This window comes from Leptodactylus fuscus, chromosome 8, assembly GCF_031893055.1.
Source record: "Leptodactylus fuscus isolate aLepFus1 chromosome 8, aLepFus1.hap2, whole genome shotgun sequence".
Taxonomy (NCBI): domain Eukaryota; kingdom Metazoa; phylum Chordata; class Amphibia; order Anura; family Leptodactylidae; genus Leptodactylus; species Leptodactylus fuscus.
In genome coordinates this window covers 674,704-697,121 of record NC_134272.1, presented here as the reverse complement: position 1 = coordinate 697,121, position 22,418 = coordinate 674,704, and the positions used below count along the sequence as shown (strand labels likewise).

General features: G+C 43.0%; 1 protein-coding gene across 1 annotated transcript in view; it reads left to right on the top strand.

Moving 5' to 3' along the window:
- Nucleotides 1-3,478: 3,478 nt before the first annotated feature.
- Nucleotides 3,479-22,418, top strand: part of RUSF1 (RUS family member 1) — a 28,232-nt gene continuing 9,292 nt past the window's right edge. Inside the window, exons 1-2 of the mRNA XM_075285538.1 lie at nt 3,479-3,549; nt 10,474-10,626. Of these exons, the coding sequence (XP_075141639.1) occupies nt 10,480-10,626 (147 nt within the window). The 5' untranslated portion in view covers nt 3,479-3,549; nt 10,474-10,479. The remainder of the gene's footprint in view (nt 3,550-10,473; nt 10,627-22,418) is intronic.

Sequence of the window (22,418 nt, the reverse complement as noted above, 5' to 3'; positions counted from 1 at the left end):
TTGCTATAATACACTGTGCACAGGTCACATGCTACATCCCCACAACCCATGATATAAACTATCCATACCGCTCACATGGGGGAGTCTTCAACTGAAGTTGCTCAACCTGTAAAAGGAAAGAACCATCAGCTCAGGTAAGAGGGTCGAAAAACAACCAAAACCGAACATCAGCCTGGAAAACCCCAACATGATTTTATTCACGTCGGTTACAACAATATTTGCGGTTTCATTTGGACTGAACATGACCGAATTGGAACTGCTATCATTATACTGCGGGCTATCTTCATGGAGGTAAAGAAACAAAGAGACCTCATCTCTCCTGGCAGGCATCAGGGTTGTCATGGGTCAGGCAGCGATGTGACACGTCCACAGACTGCAGTGGTCCCCGACATCATCCAGAAGAGCCGAAGACATCGGGGAGTCACACTGGAGGTGAGGTGAATGACGCTGGTTTTTAGGTTTCCTCACCTTCCTTGACTCATTGCTTATTATACTCCAGGGGCTTGAGAGACCCCTCGGTATAATAGTTTCAGTTTGGCTAAATTTGATCCGAACTAAACTCCTGGGTGAACCTTCAACCAACATATAATCACCATGAATTGTAGTCAAGATAAAATGGCTGGTGTATTCTTGTTTAATCCGCTAACTCTCTGCTTGACCCCTTACAATCTGGTTTCCGCGCTCTGCACTCTACTGAAACGGCTCTCACAAAAGTCTCCAATGATCTGCTAATGGCTAAATCCAATGGCGACTTCTCTCTTCTTATTCTTCTGGACCTCTCTGCAGCTTTTGACACTGTTGACCATCATCTCCTCCTCACTCTGCTCCGCTCAGTCGGCCTCATGGACACTGCGCTCTCCTGGTTCTCCTCTTATCTCTCAGACCACACCTTCAGTCTATCATTTCTCTGTTTCTTCCCATTGCCATTGGGGTTCCTCAGAGCTCGGTCCTAAGCCCCCTGCTCCACTGCAGTCTCCAGCCTTACTATAACTCCTAGGCAGTAGGCCCGCTGTCTTGGGATTGTGTTTGACTCAGACCTTTCCTTCACTACCCCCACGTCCAATCCCTTACACACTCATGTCACCTCCACCTCAAAAATCTCCAGAATCTGCCCTTTCCTTACCAGAGATACATTACACACGCTTATTGTCTCTCTGATTCATTCTCGCCCTGACTACTGTAACTCCTTACTAATCCGTCTTCCCCTCACTAAACTCTCCCCTCTACAATCTATTCTGAATGCAGCGGCCAGGCTTATCTATCAGGCTAGACTCTACAGCGAGGCCTCCGGTCTGCGCCGGTCGCTACAGCGAGGCCTCCGGTCTGCGCCGGTCGCTACAGCGAGGCCTCCGGTCTGCGCCGGTCGCTACAGCGAGGCCTCCGGTCTGCGCCGGTCACTACATTGGCTGCCTATTCATTACAGAATGCAATATAATCTTCTCCCCCTCCCCCACAAGGCTCTCCATAATGCTACACCTCCCTACATCTCCTCCCTCATCTCTATTGCACATCCCGTGCTCTCCGCTCACTCAATGACCTAACACTTCCATCCTCTATTATCAGAACCTCCCGCGTTGCACCACTTCTCTGGAATGTTCTATCCCGGACATTCAGATTAAAGGGATCCTATCATACAAACACATTTTTTTCTTAGTAACACGTTGGAATAGCCTTAAGAAAGGCTATTTGTCTCCTATCTTTCATTGTCTTCTCCGTTCCGTAGGAATCCCGGTTCTTGTCAGGATGCAAATTAGTTCTCTCGCAGCACTGGGGGCGTGCCCAATGCTGCCAGAGAACTCTCTCCAGCGCCGCCTTCTTTGTCAGGAACGTCTTCTTCATCCTCTTCTTCTGGCGCAGGTCTCAGACTTCTAGGCCTTGGGCAGAGCAGACTGCACATGCCCACAAGAAAATGGCCGCTTACAATACTGGGTAACTTATTATATATCACACATCAGACCATACATGGAATGGGAACCCTAGGACCCGGGCAATAACGCCAGAGGCCTCCTATGGTTTGAGGGACATGTTAGCGGCCTGGTGACCATCCCCAATATTCTGCGCTCATACGCCTGTACGTGCCCCCGCCCCAACGCCTGTACTTGTTCCCCACAAACACCGGACCCACCACCTCTAGTGCCCACCTCATGGCCAATGTCTCGGAGCTCCACAGACAAAACCCTCCTCCTCTCTCTCTCCATAGGAGAAGCCAGAAGAAGCGTGCGGGGCAAACCTCGAGGGGAGTCCTCATCTGGCCAGGCACGGCGCCCAGGAGACAACGTCGCGGAGTCTCCAGGGGATGGACTGGAAGAAAGCAGACAAAAAAAGGGAGACAATGATTTATACAAAGCCAAGATGGCCTGACCCTAGCAGGGAGGTGGTAGGATCCGCTGTCCCCCTCCCCCATATCCCGCTGAAGGATAGGACAGTCCGACCCCCCCCCCCCCATCCCGCTGAAGGATAAGACAGTCCGACCCCCCCCCCCCCATCCCGCTGAAGGATAAGACAGTCCGACCCCCCCCCCCCATCCCGCTGAAGGATAAGACAGTCCGACCCCCCCCCCCATCCCGCTGAAGGATAAGACAGTCCGACCCCCCCCATCCCGCTGAAGGATAAGACAGTCCGACCCCCCCCATCCCGCTGAAGGATAAGACAGTCCGACCCCCCCCATCCCGCTGAAGGATAAGACAGTCCGACCCCCCCCATCCCGCTGAAGGATAAGACAGTCCGACCCCCCCCATCCCGCTGAAGGATAAGACAGTCCGACCCCCCCCATCCCGCTGAAGGATAAGACAGTCCGACCCCCCCCATCCCGCTGAAGGATAAGACAGTCCGACCCCCCCCATCCCGCTGAAGGATAAGACAGTCCGACCCCCCCCATCCCGCTGAAGGATAAGACAGTCCGACCCCCCCCATCCCGCTGAAGGATAAGACAGTCCGACCCCCCCCCATCCCGCTGAAGGATAAGACAGTCCGACCCCCCCCATCCCGCTGAAGGATAAGACAGTCCGACCCCCCCATCCCGCTGAAGGATAGGACAGTCCGACCCCCCCCATCCCGCTGAAGGATAGAACAGTCCGGGTCTATTGCCCCTGGTGTTTATAGTGCTGGGCAGTTGGAGTGGGCGAGGCTACGCAGCACGGGAGGAAAATTCAGTCGCACGTCTGGACCGGAGCGCCGCCCGTCAGAATCCATCACACACTGACCGGTATATGAGGAGCCGCTTCCTCCGGTGATGACGTGGACTTTCCTTTCGTGACGTCATGACTTATACCGAGCTGCCGGTGTCGCGTACTCGGAGACCTGAGCATCCCATACATAGACTTCCGGTGAAAGCCCCGCCTTTTCCGTCTTGACCTCGCAGTACGCGCGACTGTTTCTGCGGTTACGCACCACGTGACTGCAACAACAACCCAGAAACCTGCCACGACACAGCCTGCGCCTTAACACGGAGCCGGCCAATCAGCGGCGCCCGCTCAGTCATGTGTCATCGGCAACCAATCACAGCTTAACAGGAGCCGAGAGCGGAGTCTGATTCACCAGAGAGAAGGGGTAAGACCCCGAGTACTTCACCCGACCCCTACACCCATCACACCCGACCACTACACCCATCACACCCGACCCCTACACCCATCACACCCGACCCCTACACCCATCACACCCGACCCCTACACCCATCACACCCGACCACTACACCCATCACACCCGACCACTACACCCATCACACCCGACCACTACACCCATCACACCCGACCCCTACACCCATCACACCCGACCCCTACACCCATCACACCCGACCACTACACCCATCACACCCGACCCCTACACCCATCACACCCGACCCCTACACCCATCACACCCGACCCCTACACCCATCACACCCGACCACTACACACATCACCTACCCCCGCCACCCGACCACTACACCCATCACCTACCCCCGCCACCCGACCACTACACCCATCACACCCGACCACTACACCCATCACACCCGACCACTACACCCATCACACCCGACCCCTACACCCATCACACCCGACCCCTACACCCATCACACCCGACCCCTACACCCATCACACCCGACCACTACACCCATCACACCCGACCCCTACACCCATCACACCCGACCCCTACACCCATCACACCCGACCACTACACCCATCACACCCGACCCCTACACCCATCACACCCGACCCCTACACCCATCACACCCGACCCCTACACCCATCACACCCGACCCCTACACCCATCACACCCGACCCCTACACCCATCACACCCGACCACTACACCCATCACACCCGACCCCTACACCCATCACACCCGACCCCTACACCCATCACACCCGACCACTACACACATCACCTACCCCCGCCACCCGACCACTACACCCATCACCTACCCCCGCCACCCGACCACTACACCCATCACACCCGACCACTACACCCATCACACCCGACCCCTACACCCATCACACCCGACCACTACACCCATCACACCCGACCACTACACCCATCACACCCGACCCCTACACCCATCACACCCGACCCCTACACCCATCACACCCGACCCCTACACCCATCACACCCGACCACTACACCCATCACACCCGACCCCTACACCCATCACACCCGACCCCTACACCCATCACACCCGACCACTACACACATCACCTACCCCCGCCACCCGACCACTACACCCATCACCTACCCCCGCCACCCGACCACTACACCCATCACACCCGACCACTACACCCATCACACCCGACCCCTACACCCATCACACCCGACCACTACACCCATCACACCCGACCACTACACCCATCACACCCGACCCCTACACCCATCACACCCGACCACTACACCCATCACACCCGACCCCTACACCCATCACACCCGACCCCTACACCCATCACACCCGACCACTACACCCATCACACCCGACCCCTACACCCATCACACCCGACCCCTACACCCATCACACCCGACCCCTACACCCATCACACCCGACCACTACACCCATCACACCCGACCCCTACACCCATCACACCCGACCCCTACACCCATCACACCCGACCCCTACACCCATCACACCCGACCACTACACACATCACCTACCCCCGCCACCCGACCACTACACCCATCACCTACCCCCGCCACCCGACCACTACACCCATCACACCCGACCACTACACCCATCACACCCGACCACTACACCCATCACACCCGACCACTACACCCATCACACCCGACCCCTACACCCATCACACCCGACCACTACACCCATCACACCCGACCACTACACCCATCACACCCGACCCCTACACCCATCACACCCGACCACTACACCCATCACACCCGACCCCTACACCCATCACACCCGACCCCTACACCCATCACACCCGACCACTACACCCATCACACCCGACCCCTACACCCATCACACCCGACCCCTACACCCATCACACCCGACCCCTACACCCATCACACCCGACCCCTACACCCATCACACCCGACCCCTACACCCATCACACCCGACCACTACACCCATCACACCCGACCCCTACACCCATCACACCCGACCCCTACACCCATCACATCCGACTACTACACACATCACCTACCCCCGCCACCCGACCACTACACCCATCACCTACCCCCGCCACCCGACCACTACAACCATCACACCCGACCACTACACCCATCACACCCGACCCCTACACCCATCACACCCGACCACTACACCCATCACACCCGACCACTACACCCATCACACCCGACCCCTACACCCATCACACCCGACCACTACACCCATCACACCCGACCCCTACACCCATCACACCCGACCCCTACACCCATCACACCCGACCACTACACCCATCACACCCGACCCCTACACCCATCACACCCGACCCCTACACCCATCACACCCGACCCCTACACCCATCACACCCGACCCCTACACCCATCACACCCGACCCCTACACCCATCACACCCGACCCCTACACCCATCACACCCGACCCCTACACCCATCACACCCGACCACTACACACATCACCTACCCCCGCCACCCGACCACTACACCCATCACCTACCCCCGCCACCCGACCACTACACCCATCACACCCGACCACTACACCCATCACACCCGACCACTACACCCATCACACCCGACCACTACACCCATCACACCCGACCCCTACACCCATCACACCCGACCACTACACCCATCACACCCGACCACTACACCCATCACACCCGACCCCTACACCCATCACACCCGACCCCTACACCCATCACACCCGACCACTACACCCATCACACCCGACCCCTACACCCATCACACCCGACCCCTACACCCATCACACCCGACCACTACACCCATCACACCCGACCCCTACACCCATCACACCCGACCCCTACACCCATCACACCCGACCCCTACACCCATCACACCCGACCCCTACACCCATCACACCCGACCCCTACACCCATCACACCCGACCACTACACCCATCACACCCGACCCCTACACCCATCACACCCGACCCCTACACCCATCACATCCGACTACTACACACATCACCTACCCCCGCCACCCGACCACTACACCCATCACCTACCCCCGCCACCCGACCACTACAACCATCACACCCGACCACTACACCCATCACACCCGACTACTACACCCATCACACCCGACCACTACACCCATCACACCCGACTACTACACACATCACCTACCCCCGCCACCCGACCACTACACCCATCACACCCGACCACTACACCCATCACACCCGACCACTACACCCATCACACCCGACTACTACACCCATCACACCCGACCACTACACCCATCACACCCGACCACTACACCCATCACACCCGACTACTACACCGATCACACCCGACCACTACACCCATCACACCCGACTACTACACACATCACCTACCCCCGCCACCCGACCACTACACCCATCACACCCGACCACTACACCCATCACACCCGACCACTACACTGATCACACCCGACCACTACACCGATCACACCCGACTACTACACACATCACCTACCCCCGCCACCCGACTACTACACCGATCACACCTGACCACTACACCCATCACACCCGACTACTACACACATCACCTACCCCCGCCACCCGACTACTACACCCATCACACCCGACCACTACACCCATCACACCCGACCACTACACCCATCACACCCGACCCCTACACCCATCACACCCGACTACTACACACATCACCTACCCCCGCCACCCGACCACTACACCCATCACACCCGACCACTACACCCATCACACCCGACCCCTACACCCATCACACCCGACCCCTACACCCATCACACCCGACCACTACACCCATCACACCCGACCACTACACCCATCACACCCGACCACTACACCCATCACACCCGACTACTACACACATCACCTACCCCCGCCACCCGACCACTACACCCATCACACCCGACTACTACACCCATCACACCCGACCACTACACCCATCACACCCGACCACTACACCCATCACACCCGACTACTACACCCATCACACCCGACCACTACACCCATCACACCCGACCACTACACCCATCACACCCGACCACTACACACATCACCTACCCCCGCCACCCGACTACTACACCCATCACACCCGACCACTACACCCATCACACCCGACCACTACACCCATCACACCCGACCACTACACCCATCACACCCGACCACTACACCCATCACACCCGACCACTACACCCATCACACCCGACTACTACACACATCACCTACCCCCGCCACCCGACCACTACACCCATCACACCCGACTACTACACACATCACCTACCCCCGCCACCCGACCACTACACCCATCACACCCGACCACTACACCCATCACACCCGACCACTACACCCATCACACCTGACCACTACACCCATCACACCCGACTACTACACCCATCACACCCGACCACTACACCCATCACACCCGACCACTACACCCATCACACCCGACCACTACACCCATCACCTACCCCCGCCACCTGACCACTACACCCATCACACCCGACCACTACACCCATCACACCCGACCACTACACCCATCACACCCGACCACTACACCCATCACACCCGACCACTACACCCATCACACCCGACCACTACACACATCACCTACCCCCGCCACCCGACTACTACACCCATCACACCCGACTACTACACACATCACACCCGACTACTACACCCATCACCTACCCCCGCCACCCGACTACTACACCCATCACACCCGACTACTACACCCATCACACCCGACCACTACACCCATCACACCCGACCACTACACCCATCACCTACCCCCGCCACCCGACTACTACACCCATCACACCCGACTACTACTCCCATCACACCCGACTACTACACCCATCACACCCGACTACTACACACATCACCTACCCCGCCACCCGACTACTACACCCATCACACCCGACTACTACACCCATCACACCCGACTACTACACCCATCACACCCGACTACTACACCCATCTCCTACCCCCGCCACCCGACTACTACACCCATTACACCCAACTACTACACACATCACACCCGACTACTACACACATCACCTACCCCCGCCACCCAACTACTACACACATCACACCCGACTACTACACCCATCACACCCGACTACTACACCCATCACCTACCCCCGCCACCCGACTACTACACACATCACCAACACCCGTCTACTACACCCATCGCCTACCCTGTGACACCCGACTGCTACGCACATCACACCCGACTACTACACACATCACACCCGACTACTACACCCATCACCTACCCCCGCCACCCGACTACTACACACATCACCAACACCCGTCTACTACACCCATCGCCTACCCCGTGACACCTGACTGCTACGCCCATCACACCCGACTACTACACCCATCACACCCGACTACTACACCCATCACACCCGACTACTACACCCATCACCTACCCCCGCCCCCCCGACTACTACACCCATTACACCCGACTACTACACCCATCACACCCGACTACTACACACATCACACCCGACTACTACACACATCACCTACACCCGCCTACTACAGACATCACACCCGTCTACTACACCCATCGCCTACCCCGTGACACCCGACTGCTACGCCCATCACCTACCCCGTGACGCCCGACTGCTACGCCCATCGCCTACCTCGTGACACCCGACTACTACGCCCATCGCCTACCCTGTGACACCCGACTGCTACACCCATCGCCTACCCTGTGACACCCGACTGCTACACCCATCCACTACCCCGTGACACCCGACTGCTACACCCATCACCTACCCCGTTCCTCGTTTGGTGGCAGGTGGACAATGGACATGTGGTTGGTATGAGCGGGCGGGTGTATTGGGGTATAACAGTCCATGGAGTCTCATCTTCCTCCTGTTTGGTGACAGCTGGACACGTATTGGGCAGCGATCTCCACAGTGGCCTCTTCTTCTCCCAGTAGGATGTAGAGTTTCCTCTTCTCCCAGTCTGGGATGTGGGCAGAGAGTCTTTAGTAGTAGACGGCCCTCACAGCTGAGTATTTGGTGCAGTGTAGCAGGAAGTGGGTCTGGTCGTCTAGGGCCCCCTGGTCACAGTGCTGGCACAGTCTGTTCTCCCGTGGCTTGTACGTCTGCCTGTATCGCCCCGTCTCTATCTCTAGGTTGTGGGCGCTCAGTCTGTACCGGCTCAGGGTCTGTCTGTGCTTGGGGTGGCGTATTCTCTCCAGGTAGGTGGCCATGGTGTAGTCCCTTTGTAGGGATTGGTACACATTGGTGAGTTTTTTGGAGTTATTTATTTTGTTTCTCCATTCTTCAATGTCCCGCTCTCTGTTTGCCTCTGTGGTCGCCTTTATTTCGGCCTTGGTTATCATCTGTTGGTGTTTTTGGTTTGGTGGTTGGCTGTTGTTTGGTTGGTGAGTGTCTGGTTTGCTCAGGTGGCTTAGCCATGCTTGGTGGTGGTAGGAGTCGGGGTTGCCGTCCTGAATATGCGCCTGGAAAGCTAGCGCCCTCTTCTGTATGGTGAGCCATAGGGGGAGTCTGCCTAGCTCTGCCCTGCAGGCCATGGTGGAGGTGTTGCGATGGACATGGAGCAGGTACTTGCAGAACTCCAGGTGGAAGGTCTCTGTTGGGCTGGAGTCTCATTTTGGCTGATCTGGGTAGGCAGCTGGGCCCCACCCATCACCTGCCCAACTACTACACCCAACACCCAACTTCTACATCTATCACTCCAGACTGCTACGCCCATCACCCCCCGACATCTGACTGCTACACCCATCACCCTGCCACCTGATCACCACAACAATCGCCCCTGACACTTTTATACCACACCCACCCCTCTTGACAAGCCAAAGTGCTCCACTGGCGTCAGAGGGGTCACAAACTTTACCTCTTATTTGCCTATAGGCAGTGATGTGGTCTGAGGATGTGGCCCTTGTGTGCACCGAGCGTTACGGATCCGGCAGTGTTGTCAAGTACATGAAGTGTGATGACGGGGCGGTGCAATGTGAGAGGCCCCGCCCTACCCACAAGTACCGTCCCCTGAGAGACTGCTTCACAGTGAGTCACCGGCCGTGAGTGCAGGGAGGAACCACACATGTGGATGTACCCCAAAGGAACGCTGAGCTCAGGAGCCAGAAGTGGCCCATGCTGTAGTCTGCACCAGCTTTGGTAGAGGGGGTGGGTCTCCTTAAATGGGCATGTCCTAAAGGGGAACCTGCCACTCCCATCCGTCCGCCTGGTCTCGGAAGCATTGTTTAAATAATGGATATGACTGGTCTTTCCCAAAGGCCCGTGGGGTCAACTCCCTTGGTTTACTATTACTCACTATACTATTCACTGTCTATAGGATTACTATTACTCACTATACTATTCACTGTCTATAGGATTACTATTACTCACTATACTATTCACTGTCTATAGGATTACTATTACTCTATACTATTCACTGTCTATAGGATTACTATTACTCACTATACTATTCACTGTCTATAGGCTTACTATTACTCACTATACTATTACTGTCTATAGGATTACTATTACTCACTATACTATTACTGTCTATAGGATTACTATTACTCACTATACTATTCACTGTCTATAGGATTACTATTACTCACTAAACTATTACTGTCTATAGGATTACTATTACTCACTATACTATTACTGTCTATAGGATTACTATTACTCACTATACTATTACTGTCTATAGGATTACTATTACTCACTATACTATTCACTGTCTATAGGATTACTATTACTCACTATACTATTACTGTCTATAGGATTACTATTACTCACTATACTATTCACTGTCTATAGGATTACTATTACTCACTATACTATTCACTGTCTATAGGATTACTATTACTCACTATACTATTACTGTCTATAGGATTACTATTACTCACTATACTATTCACTGTCTATAGAATTACTATTACTCACTATACTATTACTGTCTATAGGATTACTATTACTCACTATACCATTACTGTCTATAGGATTACTATTACTCACTATACTATTACTGTCTATAGGATTACTATTACTCACTATACTATTCACTGTGTATAGGATTACTATTACTCACTATACTAGTCACTGTCTATAGGATTACTATTACTCACTATACCATTACTGTGTATAGGATTACTATTACTCACTATGCTATTCACTGTCTATAGGATTACTATTACTCACTATACTATTACTGTCTATAGGATTACTATTACTCACTATACTATTCACTGTCTATAGAATTACTATTACTCACTATACTATTACTGTCTATAGGATTACTATTACTCACTATACCATTACTGTCTATAGGATTACTATTACTCACTATACTATTACTGTCTATAGGATTACTATTACTCACTATACTATTCACTGTGTATAGGATTACTATTACTCACTATACTAGTCACTGTCTATAGGATTACTATTACTCACTATACCATTACTGTGTATAGGATTACTATTACTCACTATACTATTCACTGTCTATAGGATTACTATTACTCACTATACTATTCACCGTCTATAGGATTACTATTACTCACTATACTATTACTGTCTATAGGATTACTATTACTCACTATACTATTCACTGTCTATAGGATTACTATTACTCACTATACTATTCACTGTCTATAGGATTACTATTACTCACTATACTATTACTGTCTATAGGATTACTATTACTCACTATACTATTCACTGTCTATAGGATTACTATTACTCACTATACTATTCACTGTCTATAGGATTACTATTACTCACTATACTATTCACTGTCTATAGGATTACTATTACTCACTATAGTATTACTGTCTATAGGATTACTATTACTCACTATACTCGTCACCGTCTATAGGATTACTATTACTCACTATACTATTACTGTCTATAGGATTACTATTACTCACTATACTATTCACTGTCTATAGGATTACTATTACTCACTATACTATTACTGTCTATAGGATTACTATTACTCACTATACTATTCACTGTCTATAGGATTACTATTACTCACTATACTATTACTGTCTATAGGATTACTATTACTCACTATACTATTCACTGTCTATAGGATTACTATTACTCACTATACTATTACTGTCTATAGGATTACTATTACTCACTATAGTATTACTGTCTATAGGATTACTATTACTCACTATACTATTCACTGTCTATAGGATTACTATTACTCACTATACTATTACTGTCTATAGGATTACTATTACTCACTATACTATTCACTGTCTATAGGATTACTATTACTCACTATACTATTCACTGTCTATAGGATTACTATTACTCACTATACTATTCACCGTCTATAGGATTACTATTACTCACTATACTATTACTGTCTATAGGATTACTATTCCTCATTATACTATTACTGTCTATAGGATTACTATTACTCACTATACTATTCACTGTCTATAGGATTACTATTACTCATTATACTATTCACTGTCTATAGGATTACTATTACTCACTATAGTATTACTGTCTATAGGATTACTATTACTCACTATACTATTACTGTCTATAGGATTACTATTACTCACTATACTATTCACTGTCTATAGGATTACTATTACTCACTATACTATTACTGTCTATAGGATTACTATTACTCACTATACTATTCACTGTCTATAGGATTAATATTACTCACTATACTATTACTGTCTATAGGATTACTATTCCTCATTATACTATTACTGTCTATAGGATTACTATTACTCACTATACTATTCACTGTCTATAGGATTACTATTACTCACTATACTATTCACCGTCTATAGGATTACTATTACTCACTATACTATTACTGTCTATAGGATTACTATTACTCACTATACTATTCACTGTCTATAGGATTACTATTACTCACTATACTATTACTGTCTATAGGATTACTATTACTCACTATACTATTACTGTCTATAGGATTACTATTACTCACTATACTATTCACTGTCTATAGGATTACTATTACTCACTATACTATTACTGTCTATAGGATTACTATTACTCACTATACTATTCACTGTCTATAGGATTACTATTACTCACTATACTATTCACCGTCTATAGGATTACTATTACTCACTATACTATTCACCGTCTATAGGATTACTATTACTCACTATACTATTCACCGTCTATAGGATTACTATTACTCACTATACTATTACTGTCTATAGGATTACTATTACTCACTATACTATTACTGTCTATAGGATTACTATTACTCACTATACTATACACTGTCTATAGGATTACTATTACTCACTATACTATTACTGTCTATAGGATTACTATTACTCACTATACTATTACTGTCTATAGGATTACTATTACTCACTATACTATTCACTGTCTATAGGATTACTATTACTCACTATACTATTACTGTCTATAGGATTACTATTACTCACTATACTATTCACCGTCTATAGGCTTACTATTACTCACTATACTATTCACCGTCTATAGGATTACTATTACTCACTATACTATTACTGTCTATAGGATTACTATTACTCACTATACTATTACTGTCTATAGGATTACTATTACTCACTATACTATTCACTGTCTATAAGATTACTATTACTCACTATACTATTCACTGTCTATAGGATTACTATTACTCACTATACTATTCACTGTCTATAGGATTACTATTACTCACTATACTATTACTGTCTATAGGATTACTATTACTCACTATACTATTCACTGTCTATAAGATTACTATTACTCACTATACTATTCACTGTCTATAGGATTGCTATTACTCACTATACTATTCACTGTCTATAGGATTACTATTACTCACTATACTATTACTGTCTATAGGATTACTATTACTCACTATACTATTCACTGTCTATAGGATTACTATTACTCACTATACTATTCACTGTCTATAGGATTACTATTACTCACTATACTATTACTGTCTATAGGATTACTATTACTCACTATAGTATTACTGTCTATAGGATTACTATTACTCACTATACTATTCACTGTCTATAGGATTACTATTACTCACTATACTATTACTGTCTATAGGATTACTATTCCTCATTATACTATTACTGTCTATAGGATTACTATTACTCACTATACTATTCACTGTCTATAGGATTACTATTACTCACTATACTATTCACTGTCTATAGGATTACTATTACTCACTATAGTATTACTGTCTATAGGATTACTATTACTCACTATACTATTACTGTCTATAGGATTACTATTACTCACTATACTATTCACTGTCTATAGGATTACTATTACTCACTATACTATTACTGTCTATAGGATTACTATTACTCACTATACTATTCACTGTCTATAGGATTAATATTACTCACTATACTATTACTGTCTATAGGATTACTATTCCTCATTATACTATTACTGTCTATAGGATTACTATTACTCACTATACTATTCACTGTCTATAGGATTACTATTACTCACTATACTATTACTGTCTATAGGATTACTATTACTCACTATACTATTCACTGTCTATAGGATTACTATTACTCACTATACTATTCACCGTCTATAGGATTACTATTACTCACTATACTATTCACCGTCTATAGGATTACTATTACTCACTATACTATTACTGTCTATAGGATTACTATTACTCACTATACTATTACTGTCTATAGGATTACTATTACTCACTATACTATACACTGTCTATAGGATTACTATTACTCACTATACTATTACTGTCTATAGGATTACTATTACTCACTATACTATTACTGTCTATAGGATTACTATTACTCACTATACTATTCACTGTCTATAGGATTACTATTACTCACTATACTATTACTGTCTATAGGATTACTATTACTCACTATACTATTCACCGTCTATAGGCTTACTATTACTCACTATACTATTCACTGTCTATAGGATTACTATTACTCACTATACTATTACTGTCTATAGGATTACTATTACTCACTATACTATTACTGTCTATAGGATTACTATTACTCACTATACTATTCACTGTCTATAAGATTACTATTACTCACTATACTATTCACTGTCTATAGGATTACTATTACTCACTATACTATTACTGTCTATAGGATTACTATTACTCACTATACTATTACTGTCTATAGGATTACTATTACTCACTATACTATTCACCGTCTATAGGATTACTATTACTCACTATACTATTACTGTCTATAGGATTACTATTACTCACTATACTATTACTGTCTATAGGATTACTATTACTCACTATACTATTCACTGTCTATAAGATTACTATTACTCACTATACTATTCACTGTCTATAGGATTGCTATTACTCACTATACTATTCACTGTCTATAGGATTACTATTACTCACTATACTATTACTGTCTATAGGATTACTATTACTCACTATACTATTCACTGTCTATAGGATTACTATTACTCACTATACTATTACTGTCTATAGGATTACTATTACTCACTATAGTATTACTGTCTATAGGATTACTATTACTCACTATACTCGTCACCGTCTATAGGATTACTATTACTCACTATACTATTCACTGTCTATATTATTACTATTACTCACTATACCATTACTGTCTATAGGATTACTATTACTCACTATACTATACACTGTCTATAGGATTACTATTACTCACTATACTATTCACTGTCTATAGGATTACTATTACTCACTATACTATTCACTGTCTATAGGATTACTATTACTCACTATACTATTCACTGTCTATAGGATTACTATTACTCACTATACTATTACTGTCTATAGGATTACTATTACTCACTATACTATTACTGTCTATAGGATTACTATTACTCACTATACCATTACTGTCTATAGGATTACTATTACTCACTATACTATTACTGTCTATAGGATTACTATTACTCACTATACTATTCACTGTCTATACGATTACTATTACTCACTATACTATTACTGTCTATAGGATTACTATTACTCACTATACTATTCACTGTCTATAGGATTACTATTACTCACTATACTATTACTGTCTATAGGATTACTATTACTCACTATACTATTCACTGTCTATAGGATTACTATTACTCACTATACTATTCACTGGCTATAGGATTACTATTACTCACTATACTATTCACTGTCTATAGGATTACTATTACTCACTATACCATTACTGTCTATAGGATTACTATTACTCACTATACTATTCACTGTCTATAGGATTACTATTACTCACTATACTATTCACTGTCTATAGGATTACTATTACTCACTATACTATTACTGTCTATAGGATTACTATTACTCACTATACTATTACTGTCTATAGGATTACTATTACTCACTATACTATTACTGTCTATAGGATTACTATTCCTCATTATACTATTACTGTCTATAGGATTACTATTACTCACTATACTATTCACTGTCTATAGGATTACTATTACTCACTATACTATTCACCGTCTATAGGCTTACTATTACTCACTATACTATTACTGTCTATAGGATTACTATTCCTCATTATACTATTACTGTCTATAGGATTACTATTACTCACTATACTATTCACTGTCTATAGGATTACTATTACTCACTATACTATTCACTGTCTATAGGATTACTATTACTCACTATACTATTCACCGTCTATAGGCTTACTATTACTCACTATACTATTCACTGTCTATAGGATTACTATTACTCACTATACTATTACTGTCTATAGGATTACTATTCCTCATTATACTATTACTGTCTATAGGATTACTATTACTCACTATACTATTCACTGTCTATAGGATTACTATTACTCACTATACTATTCACCGTCTATAGGCTTACTATTACTCACTATACTATTACTGTCTATAGGATTACTATTCCTCATTATACTATTACTGTCTATAGGATTACTATTACTCACTATACTATTCACTGTCTATAGGATTACTATTACTCACTATACTATTCACTGTCTATAGGATTACTATTACTCACTATACTATTCACCGTCTATAGGCTTACTATTACTCACTATACTATTCACTGTCTATAGGATTACTATTACTCACTATACTATTACTGTCTATAGGATTACTATTCCTCATTATACTATTACTGTCTATAGGATTACTATTACTCACTATACTATTACTGTCTATAGGATTACTATTACTCACTATACTATTCACTGTCTATAAGATTACTATTACTCACTATACTATTACTGTCTATAGGATTACTATTACTCACTATACTATTCACTGTCTATAGGATTACTATTACTCACTATACTATTCACTGTCTATAGGATTACTATTACTCACTATACTATTCACTGTCTATAGGATTACTATTACTCACTATACTATTCACTGTCTATAGGATTACTATTACTCACTATACTAGTCACTGTCTATAGGATTACTATTACTCACTATACTATTCACTGTCTATAGGATTACTATTACTCACTATACTATTCACTGTCTATAGGATTACTATTACTCACTATACTATTACTGTCTATAGGATTACTATTACTCACTATACTATTACTGTCTATAGGATTACTATTACTCACTATACTATTACTGTCTATAGGATTACTATTCCTCATTATACTATTACTGTCTATAGGATTACTATTACTCACTATACTATTACTGTCTATAGGATTACTATTACTCACTATACTATTCACTGTCTATAGGATTACTATTACTCACTATACTATTACTGTCTATAGGATTACTATTACTCACTATACTATTCACTGTCTATAGGATTACTATTACTCACTATACTATTCACTGTCTATAGGATTACTATTACTCACTATACTATTCACTGTCTATAGGATTACTATTACTCACTATACTAGTCACTGTCTATAGGATTACTATTACTCACTATACTATTCACTGTCTATAGGATTACTATTACTCACTATACTATTCACTGTCTATAGGATTACTATTACTCACTATACTATTACTGTCTATAGGATTACTATTACTCACTATACTATTACTGTCTATAGGATTACTATTACTCACTATACTATTCACTGTCTATAGGATTACTATTACTCACTATACTATTCACTGTCTATAGGATTACTATTACTCACTATACTATTACTGTCTATAGGATTACTATTACTCACTATACTATTCACTGTCTATAGGATTACTATTACTCACTATACTATTCACTGTCTATAGGATTACTATTACTCACTATACTATTCACTGTCTATAGGATTACTATTACTCACTATACTATTCACTGTCTATAGGATTACTATTACTCACTATACTATTCACTGTCTATAGGATTACTATTACTCACTATACTATTCACTGTCTATAGGATTACTATTACTCACTATACTATTACTGTCTATAGGATTACTATTACTCACTATACTATTACTGTCTATAGGATTACTATTACTCACTATACTATTCACTGTCTATAGGATTACTATTACTCACTATACTATTCACTGTCTATAGGATTACTATTACTCACTATACTATTACTGTCTATAGGATTACTATTACTCACTATACTATTCACTGTCTATAGGATTACTATTACTCACTATACTATTCACTGTCTATAGGATTACTATTACTCACTATACTATTCACTGTCTATAGGATTACTATTACTCACTATACTATTCACTGTCTATAGGATTACTATTACTCACTATACTATTCACCGTCTATAGGATTACTATTACTCACTATACTCGTCACCGTCTATAGGATTACTATTACTCACTATACTATTACTGTCTATAGGATTACTATTACTCACTATACTATTCACTGTCTATAGGATTACTATTACTCACTATACTATTCACTGTCTATAGGATTACTATTACTCACTATACTATTCACTGTCTATAGGATTACTATTACTCACTATACTATTACTGTCTATAGGATTACTATTACTCACTATACTATTACTGTCTATAGGATTACTATTACTCACTATACTATTACTGTCTATAGGATTACTATTACTCACTATACTATTACTGTCTATAGGATTACTATTACTCACTATACTATTACTGTCTATAGGATTACTATTACTCACTATACCATTACTGTCTATAGGATTACTATTACTCACTATACTATTCACTGTCTATAGGATTACTATTACTCACTATACTATTCACTGTCTATAGGATTACTATTACTCACTATACTATTCACTGTCTATAGGATTACTATTACTCACTATACTATTACTGTCTATAGGATTACTATTACTCACTATAGTATTACTGTCTATAGGATTACTATTACTCACTATACTCGTCACCGTCTATAGGATTACTATTACTCACTATACTATTACTGTCTATAGGATTACTATTACTCACTATACTATTCACTGTCTATAGGATTACTATTACTCACTATACTATTCACTGTCTATAGGATTACTATTACTCACTATACTATTACTGTCTATAGGATTACTATTACTCACTATACTATTCACTGTCTATAGGATTACTATTACTCACTATACTATTACTGTCTATAGGATTACTATTACTCACTATACTATTACTGTCTATAGGATTACTATTACTCACTATACTATTACTGTCTATAGGATTACTATTACTCACTATACTATTACTGTCTATAGGATTACTATTACTATACTATTCACTGTCTATAGGATTACTATTACTCACTATACTATTCACTGTCTATAGGATTACTATTACTCACTATACTATTCACTGTCTATAGGATTACTGTTCCTCATTATACTATTACTGTCTATAGGATTACTATTACTCACTATACTATTACTGTCTATAGGATTACTATTACTCACTATACTATTCACTGTCTATAGGATTACTATTACTCACTATACTATTACTGTCTATAGGATTACTATTACTCACTATACTATTCACTGTCTATAGGATTACTATTACTCACTATACTATTACTGTCTATAGGATTACTATTACTCACTGTACTATTACTGTCTATAGGATTACTATTACTCACTATACTATTACTGTCTATAGGATTACTACTACTCACTATACTATTACTGTCTATAGGATTACTATTACTCACTATACTATTACTGTCTATAGGATTAATATTACTCACTATACTATTCACTGTCTATAGGATTACTATTACTCACTATACTATTCACTGTCTATAGGATTACTATTACTCACTATACTATTCACTGTCTATAGGATTACTATTACTCACTATACTATTCACTGTCTATAGGATTACTATTACTCACTATACTATTCACTGTCTATAGGATTACTATTACTCACTATACTATTCACTGTCTATAGGATTACTATTACTCACTATACTATTACTGTCTATAGGATTACTATTACTCACTATACTATTCACTGTCTATAGGATTACTATTACTCACTATACTATTCACTGTCTATAGGATTACTATTACTCACTATACTATTACTGTCTATAGGATTACTATTACTCACTATACTATTACTGTCTATAGGATTACTATTACTCACTATACTATTCACTGTCTATAGGATTACTATTACTCACTATACTATTCACTGTCTATAGGATTACTATTACTCACTATACTATTACTGTCTATAGGATTACTATTACTCACTATACTATTACTGTCTATAGGATTACTATTACTCACTATACTATTCACTGTCTATAGGATTACTATTACTCACTATACTATTACTGTCTATAGGATTACTATTACTCACTATACTATTCACTGTCTATAGGATTACTATTACTCACTATACTATTACTGTCTATAGGATTACTATTACTCACTATACTATTACTGTCTATAGGATTACTATTACTCACTATACTATTACTGTCTATAGGATTACTACTACTCACTATACTATTACTGTCTATAGGATTACTATTACTCACTATACTATTCACTGTCTATAGGATTACTATTACTCACTATACTATTCACTGTCTATAGGATTACTATTACTCACTATACTATTCACTGTCTATAGGATTACTATTACTCACTATACTATTCACTGTCTATAGGATTACTATTACTCACTATACTATTACTGTCTATAGGATTACTATTACTCACTATACTATTACTGTCTATAGGATTACTATTACTCACTATACTATTACTGTCTATAGGATTACTATTACTCACTATACTATTCACTGTCTATAGGATTACTATTACTCACTATACTATTACTGTCTATAGGATTACTATTACTCACTATACTATTCACTGTCTATAGGATTACTATTACTCACTATACTATTACTGTCTATAGGATTACTATTACTCACTATACTATTACTGTCTATAGGATTACTACTACTCACTATACTATTACTGTCTATAGGATTACTATTACTCACTATACTATTCACTGTCTATAGGATTACTATTACTCACTATACTATTCACTGTCTATAGGATTACTATTACTCACTATACTATTCACTGTCTATAGGATTACTATTACTGACTATACTATTCACTGTCTATAGGATTACTATTACTCACTATACTATTACTGTCTATAGGATTACTATTACTCACTATACTATTCACTGTCTATAGGATTACTATTACTCACTATACTATTCACTGTCTATAGGATTACTATTACTCACTATACTATTACTGTCTATAGGATTACTATTACTCACTATACTATTACTGTCTATAG